At 38.9% G+C, this 8,544-nt stretch overlaps 1 protein-coding gene across 1 annotated transcript; it reads right to left on the bottom strand.

Moving 5' to 3' along the window:
* Window positions 1-830: 830 nt before the first annotated feature.
* Window positions 831-6,184, bottom strand: dnajc19 (DnaJ (Hsp40) homolog, subfamily C, member 19). The gene is made up of 6 exons (XM_003457357.4): window positions 6,025-6,184; window positions 5,607-5,658; window positions 2,819-2,892; window positions 2,598-2,677; window positions 2,326-2,396; window positions 831-999 (listed from the first exon to the last, which is right to left on the bottom strand). Exons 1-6 carry the CDS (start codon window positions 6,025-6,027, stop codon window positions 929-931), a joined length of 351 nt encoding a protein of 116 aa, XP_003457405.1. The 5' UTR covers window positions 6,028-6,184; the 3' UTR covers window positions 831-928.
* Window positions 6,185-8,544: the final 2,360 nt, after the last annotated feature.

Here is an 8,544-nt window from a genome sequence, read left to right on the forward strand (position 1 = left end):
TGTGACCATCAGCTGTACATACATTTTTCAGGAATGCTGCGTCGCTGCATTGTGTGAAGATTCTGATTTGGATAGTAAACGTGACAATAGCCTGTGTTTATTGATGTGTAAAGTATACTGGTGCAGTTTGAGTGTATTAAACAAGGTTTGTCTTTTTCAAAAATTGAGACATGACCCACATCTGCACATCATCTAACTCTTGACCAAGTTTATTGAAAAGTGGCTTGTTAGTTTTTGTATTATCCTGCAGCCAGAAAGATTATGAAATGTAGGAATACAAAGTAGGCATCCTTTACTAGCCATGATTTGTATATGATAGCTGTGGTGTCTCTTTTACAAGTTTAAAACTTATGAAATAAGAAATAGGAAAAGCTGTCTTTGGCTGAATGTATTGAAGTGTTTTTACCACAGATGGGATCCTGCCATCATACCCTCTTGGCTTCTGTGGAGTCACAGGCAGTTTCATGTTGCTAAGTTCACAGACTTTGAAGGTGTTGATTTGGTCACCACTCATGTTTCAGTATCCATCAGACAGAATTTCTTTTCAGCATACAACCGGCTTCTTTTCACTGGCTAATGAAGCTTCAAAAAATTTCCATATGCAAATGCAAAATTTTTCACCTGCTTAAGTTGATTTAAATGCCACAAATCTGCTTTTGAGTGAATTAACCCGTCACATTGGAACATCACATATAACATATTATAAAACACATGACAACCCCCCCCCCCAAAAAAACATCATAATTTGAAGTTCTGTCAAATGGAAACCTCTTTATAGAATTTCACAAAGTCAATATAAACTGAGCAGTAATAATGACAGGATTCTGGTATGCACTTGTACAGTGTGATTTTATTTTTAGAACAATCAGTTAGAAAAACTCAGACTTTCAAGTCAGTCAGTGCATGAATAAGATCAGCATCTCCACTTTTATTTCTTGGCCTGCCCGTCCATCAGATCCTTCGCTTCGTTTATCTTTGCTGCTAAGTAGGGAGATCCACCTGCAACACACACACACACACACACACACACACACATAATCACACTTCACATTGAACAACAAAAGTTTCTTTTATTATGTAGGATGTTGACATTACACCTAAGACCTGTTAACAGACTCGCCACTCATGCTTAAAAGCTCAGGACTACATTCTGAAGTTAAACGTTATGTAAACTTTATTTATACAGCAAGTTTCACAGGTCAAAACCCATAAAGTTATTTACAATAAAAACAGGCATATAAAACACAGAAGATAAAAAGATAAAACAGCGTACATATGACATCATACAGCCTAAAACTAGTTAAAAGCCAGTCTGAATAAGTGAGTCTCCAGCTGCTTGATTTTTTTGCATGATCAACTTTTCATTGTGAATAAAGTGCAATTGTGAAACGTGGTCACCGATTTTTACGATGGTTCTCGAGCCAGTGCAGTGTTTTCCAGAACAGAACTGTGTTTGTTGCTCCTGCAGTGATGCCTCAGACTTGTGTGCACAAATACCAGGACGGTTGAAAGCTTTTAAAGTCTGAAAAGAACTTTATTCCTTGATTTTATTTTTTTGTTGACAGCAATCAAGTTTTAAACTATTTTATTGTTTTACATGCCTTGATATATAATCCTAAAGCTGAACACCTCTCTGGACTTTGTGGACCTTTTATCATATTTGTACATTTGGTAGGACTATGTCTGAATGAACTTTTTACGCTTATTTTTTACTCTCAGACCACTGGCTGCAGCTGAAATAATAAAGCTAAAACTGTCTTACACAAATGGAGCATTCACTTTTATTCTGTCAGCATATTTTGTGTCTTAATCATAGAGCTGTGATACTTATCTCTTTTATATATTTGGTCTTTTCCAGTCTTGACCCAAGTCCTTAAAGCACACAGGCATTCTTACATTTTAACACTAAACTACTGCAGAGTGCTTGACATTTCCAGACACTGACACTGCTAACTTGATTGCTTTCAGCCTCCACTGTGTGCTTAACCTCTTCATATTTTGTACCATCTTACTTTCCCCCCATTTTTGTAAAAATTCTGTTGCTCTGCTTTCAGTATACATGTGTCTGATTGGTCAGATGCTTCAACGCAACCATTTTTATCCAAATTTGCTCACAGCTACACTGAGAAGTCCCTGCTTGACTTATAAAGTTGATCACCGTTGTAGGCAAATGTGAAGCCAGATAATGGAAAGATACTCTGAGTATATTAAACTTTGGTCATAGTATTTTAGTAGTATTTTTTTTTTAAAATCAGTTTATACTAAGACTAGATAACTTATCAGAAAAATAATCAGTCTATGAGTACGCACTAAGCTTTCTCTTACCTCTATCTGGATGGTTCAGGATCATCAGTTTTCTATGAGCTTCTCTGATCTTATTCTTGTTGGCTGTGGGACTGAGGACAGAATAGTGGTGCAACAGTAAATGTATGTAACAGTGAGTTATTATGAGTAATTATTGGTGGTAGTGGAGAGACTAGAAACAACACAACAAGGTAGCCGTGCAGCACAAGACCAAACCTGTCTGGACCTGGAAGTATAGTAACATCACAGATAGACTAAGAATCAGTGCTGAGTGCTGATCAGCATCCACATACCTGACACCTAAAACCAGAGCAGCTTCTCTCTTTGTCATCTTTGGTTCAAATCCACCTCTATAGTAACCTCCTCCAAATGCCTGTAACAATGTGTGCAGTTGAGGTTACGAGTTAGGAAAGAGAAAACTAAATGCAGACTGAATGCAAAGACCAATATGTGTCTGTGTTTTCTGCACATCAAACTGGCAGAGTTATCACAGCAAACACGGGTTCCTTCTTACAGTTTTAGGGAAGCTCTGAAGGGCCTGTTTCATCTGGGGTTCCATCTGCTTCATGGCCTGCATGGCATAGCGACCTGGTACATGAAAAAGACGAGAAGTTTACAGTGATGGGTAAATCCACTCCATCTCAGATGACAAATCAATCTGTGGATTTGTCCATAAATGTTTTAGCGTTAACACTGATGCGGTTTACGGTTGGGCGTCGGAGCAACTAATACTTTTCCCACACTAATGTTACTATCACAGTACAACGACACAGATACAGTACTTACACTACACTAAACACTACAAGACCACCTGTAATATATTAAAATCTAAGAATATATTAAATTAACAAAAAATCACCAGGAAAACAAAAAGCTGAAAATAAGCATTTATCCACTACATAGTAGTGTGTGTGTTTGGAAGAATCTGAAGATTCAAACTTGCAGAATCACCCGCATGTTAGACTCAAAATATGGCCTGGTTAATAAAAATAGAGTGGTAAGTCTAATTGCTATGATATGAGTGCATTCTTCCAATGTATTGAGAAATGTATGCAAAATTACACCCATCCATCCATCCATCCATCCATCCATTCTCATTCGCTTATCCAATTCAGGGTTGTGGGGGGGTGGAGCTTAACCGAACTACCAAAGGGTCAGAGACAGGGTACACACTGGACAGGTCACCAGTCTGTCACAGGGAGCCAGAGAACCATTCACGCTCACTTTCTCACCTAAGGGCAGTATAAAATCACTAATTAACCTAACCCCACAAACCACATGTCTCTGGACTGTGGAAAAAAGCCACAGACCCTGAAGAGAGCCCACACAGACATAGCAAGGACACCCAAACTCCACACAGAAAGGCCCTGGCTGAAAATTACATGTAGGGCAATATATAGATTCTTTCATAATCACATCTTTAGGTGAATTTGGCCATTTTTTAAAATGCTTTAAAATATTTTTAAAATGTAAGAAAACAGTAAAAAGGTCTGTCACACGAGTAAGATATCTGCAGATGTTTTGTGCGAGCCAAAATCAATCATATGAACACAGCACGAGTCTAATGACAGTATCCATAATTACTGGCTGGTCTTTCATAACAACATTAACTGCTGTGAGTAAAATTTGTAGGGCAGGAGACTTTGGTCATGTTAACGATCTATCTATTAAAATTTGTCTTACATCTACTGAGGTCTTCAGTTTCTGCTTAATAATTTATTAGCTGAAAATCAACAAAAAGCCATATAACTTATAAAACTATGATTCTTACAAGTCTGTTGTGTACCGTAAACATATAGAGAGCATTGTGTAAAGATTTAAAATATCATCACATTTGACCTCTGACCTCTCCTTTAAAGTCAAATAATGTCAAACTTTCATCTTTTATCTGTAAAACTACTTCAAGTTCTACTACCTTTGTTTAGGACATGATACTGGTATATGGGGATTCTAAAAGTCACATCATAGTTTGCCTCCAAATATCATGTCACCTCTCCCCTCACTTTTACATTTCACGTCTGCCTTTCTTTCAAGTTTATTAATATTATACAATAAACTCCAGTTATTCATGTCCACCTATTTACAAATTAATAGCTATAATCCATGACCTACTCCTGCATAATGTTTGTGTAATCAAAGTAAGCATGCCGTGCCACCCTTATCTGATTTTTTCCTGCACTTCAAACTTCCTAAACTTTATATAATACTACTCCCATCAAAGTAAATACTGCCCAGAGAGTAAACGACCTTGGCGGAGGTTTGCACTCTCAGTTTTCTGTAATGTGACTGTTCTTCATAACTGTTAAATTAAACCTTAAACACAAGGTTTCATGTAGTTTCTGTCAACATACACAAGACTTGCCCTTGACCTACTGATAGATGACAAACAGAAAACCAACATAAACCATAAAAGAGCCATGATGTGGCACGACAAATCATTCAGTGGTTTTGCTTTTGAGTCAAAAAGAATCTGTTATGATACATGACGGATTGAACAACAGTCTTCCAAAATATGCCTCATTTGTGATGATGGTGCTGCAAAACACCAACTATTATAACTGCAAGTCTATTCACTGCCTGCATTTCCACCAGCCTTCCTTCCTTTAGATTAAATGCATTTACAAAGTGCTTCTCTACTCGCAGTCTACAAACATTTCTAACAATGCTTTTTACTATACATACTATGCAGGGAAAGCTCTGTGCAGTCACACTGCTGCTGCTCTGCCTGCAACATGTGTTGCATTTAGTCTGCATCGTGTGTTTAACCTTTTTCTATGTCAAACATTAAAATTTGCTTTACTTTTGTTAGATATGCGGCTCTGCTCTATATGTTTGTGATCAGTCACTTGCTGCCAAAACCACCTCTTTTATGCGAGCGCTGTCATTGCTAGACCAGGAAATCCAGGGTTGAATTACTGAGTTGATATCTACCTTAACCTGACCACTTAGTTAGATTGCCAATGTTAAGAGGTCTAATCACACAGTGATATTTTCTCCATTACATTATTTGTAAAACAGTTTAATCCTCTTATTCCTGCTCGGGATAGTATATTAAGCAAAATGACACTATAAATGTGCAAAATGCAAATAACACTATTAAAAAGCTGTCAAAAACATATGTAAATTTACAAAAATAGAACTATGTAGAGCTATTTTTATGTCATCCATATATGCGTATGCATTTTTGTTTAATAGTTTCCTTGCATTTCAAGTGCTTTGTACTGAAGTTCAATGTCCATGGTGCTGTACACTCGTAAAACCCTGTCTGACAAAGTTAACAACAACATTTTCCAGTCACAGACCTGCAAATCCAGCTGCTGCCAGAGCCAGTCCCACTGCCACCATGGAGCTGGCCTGCGGAGACAGAAAGGTGGAAATCAGAAAGATTCAGGACATTCTGGGGATACAAAGCAAATCAGCAGACCAGTGACCGCGTTGGAGCACGCTGCGAAACCCAAGCGCCGTGTCTACATTTGATTTAAACCTATCAATGGTCCAGTTATCAGGCTAATAGTGACGTGCTGGTTAAAATAAGAAGAACACCAAACTTTAGCTTAGCTTGGTCCTGTCGTGTTGGGTCATGTAGGGTCATATGCACGTTTAAGTAAAGCTAACACTAGCTTAGCTATTAAAAATAACGCCTTCAAACGCTATTTCCGTAGACTCTCGAGCATGCAACCATTTTCACATTTCATGTGATAAATCACGATTTCAACTTACCATGTCTCTGTGTTATGTTCCGTTTATGCTAAAGATTACGACCATAACTTTTGACCTCTTATGTTTTCGTGGCTCAGGCGTCCATGTGTTTATGCCGGAAATGAAAGAGAACTGTCGTAAACGCCGGGTAAACGCCACTCACAGCTGTTTCCTTGGTTTCTCACGTTTGTGTTTATTCCTGGATAAATAAAGAGAAATTTGCGGGACAATGTAAAAGTTATTTGACTTTATAAAATCATAAGGAAAAAATACGGGTTAAAATTTTTAAGGAAAAAACTTTTTTTAAAGGAAAAAAAATGAAAATAATACTTTACCCAGTTTATGTCAGTGAAACAAATATGCTGTTGGGATTCTAGGATGAGACAGTAAAGTACAAGTAGTGAATGTGCAAACTTGTGTTAATGCTTATGCAAGGTAGTTTGTTAGTGTGACAGATACTTCTAATAATGCTGCAAGAAATATAGTAATAGTGCAATTATAGTTAATAGCTGTGATGAGGTGGTAGAAGAGAAGTGTTGATTATTTTATTTAGTTCTCTAATGGTCTTTGGGTAGAAGGTATTTGAGAGTCTTTTAGTCCTCAATTTCAGACTTCTGTAGTGTGAATAGATGATGCTGTAGGTGATGTTAATGACGTTTTGGGCCCTCCTGATGATGCTGGTGCTATGAATCCCCTGTAGTAATGGGAAGGTTACTCCTGAGATGTACATTAAAGTTTCTATCACACTGTAATGAACAGTGCAAATAAATAACCACTGTGATTGCTGTATTAATCACACTTTCAGCTACACATGCATAAGAAAACAAAACAAGAACAACAAAAAACCTCAAAGATCACAGATGCATACCTTTTATGACTAAGTAATTTCTGTAATCTCTTCAGTCTGATGATTTCATTTTTCCCTTTGAATATTACCTCTAATCTTGGTCCTAGCTGTGTGTCCTTTTCCCTCCCATGCTACTCTTGGTCCTTTTCAGGAATGCTGTTGGAAGTTGGAACCTGACATGAACTTTTTTGGCAGTGAGTTCAATTTTAATAGTTTTAAAAGCACATTTTAATTTGTAAATTGTGGGTCTCTGTGTGGTCAAACTAGATGCTGTTGTTAGCAACCTGTTAATAAGAATAAGAATAAGAACAACTTTATTTATCCCGAGGGAAATTCTTTTGTCCTGTACATGCTCAAAGCAACAGGGGAGACAGAGGAACAGATGAATAAGATATAAGATATACAATATATACAATAAGAACAGTGTACAGCAATATACAGTAGTAGGATAGTGCAAGACATGGTATCAAATAACTCTAACGAAGTAATATACATAACTATATCCTGGTGAATAAATAACTTAACTATCAGTGCAGGCGATTCCAGAAAGTGACATAGTATTGTGCAATAGAATAAAGGGAGTAGCAGCATATGATGGGGGGATGGAAACAAATATTCAATAAGTACTCTTGGGTAATATTCCACGGTCTGGGAGGGAACAGAATAACATTGGTAATCGTCTCAGGAGAATCACCTACAGAGTGAGGAAGAGTTATACAGTCTTATTGCCACCGGCACAAAGGATTTACTGTGGCGGTCAGTTCTGCATTTCGGGGCAATGAGTCTTTTGCTGCGTTTGCTCTGATGGTCCATCATGGGGGCGTGCATGGGGTGGGAGGGGTTGTCCATGATAGAAAGAAGCTTTTTTAGCATTCTCCTCTCAGACACCTCCTCCAGGTTCTCAAGTCTGACACCCAGGACAGAACCGGCCTTTCTAATCAGTTTGTTCAGCCTGTTGGCATCAGCTGTCTTCACCCCACTTCCCCAGCACACAGCTGCAAAGAACACGACGCTCTCCAACACCAAGTGATAGAACATGGTCAGCATTTTCCTACCAACATTGAAGGACCTGAGTCGCCTCAGTAGGAAAAGCCGACTCTGCCCTTTTTTGAAGATAGCATTGGTGTTCTTGGTCCAGTCCAGTTTACAGTCCAAGTGTACCCCCAGGTACCGGTAGTCCTCAACGATCTCCACATCAGCCCCTCCGATGGTGACAGGGTTAGGAGGAGGAGCCTGCTTCCTAAAGTCCACGATCAGTTCTTTTGTCTTTGTGATGTTAAGTTGTAGGTGGTTTAGCTCACACCACTCGACAAAGCTGTCCACCACACTCCTGTACTCCTCCTCCTGTCCATCCCTGATACAGCCCACGATGGCAGAGTCATCAGAGAATTTCTGCAGATGACATGACTGAGACTTGTACCTGAAGTCAGATGTGTAGAGAGTGAAGAGGAAGGGTGATAGGACCGTCCCCTGCGGCGCCCCTGTGCTGCTCAGGATGTTTTCTGAGCGGCAGCTCTTCAGTCGGACATGCTGTGGTCGACTTGTTAAATAGTCCGTAATCCAAGCTACCAGTGGGGCGTCCACCTGCATTTCCGTGAGCTTATTCCCCAGCAGTCATGGTCTGATCGTGTTAAAAGCACTGGAGAAGTCAAAGAACATGACCCTCACAGTGCTCCCAACAATGTCCAGATGAG

Source organism: Oreochromis niloticus, linkage group LG17 (assembly GCF_001858045.2).
Source record: "Oreochromis niloticus isolate F11D_XX linkage group LG17, O_niloticus_UMD_NMBU, whole genome shotgun sequence".
Classification (NCBI taxonomy): domain Eukaryota; kingdom Metazoa; phylum Chordata; class Actinopteri; order Cichliformes; family Cichlidae; genus Oreochromis; species Oreochromis niloticus.

Bases quoted from the DNA above. Each gene is read 5' to 3' on its own strand.
- dnajc19 (XM_003457357.4), bottom strand. The intron at 2,678-2,818 runs GTAAGAAGGAAC...ACATTGTTACAG, and splicing joins TTCAGAGCTTCCCTAAAACT to GCATTTGGAGGAGGTTACTA. The intron at 1,000-2,325 runs GTAAGAGAAAGC...TGTGTGTTGCAG, and splicing joins CCTGAACCATCCAGATAGAG to GTGGATCTCCCTACTTAGCA.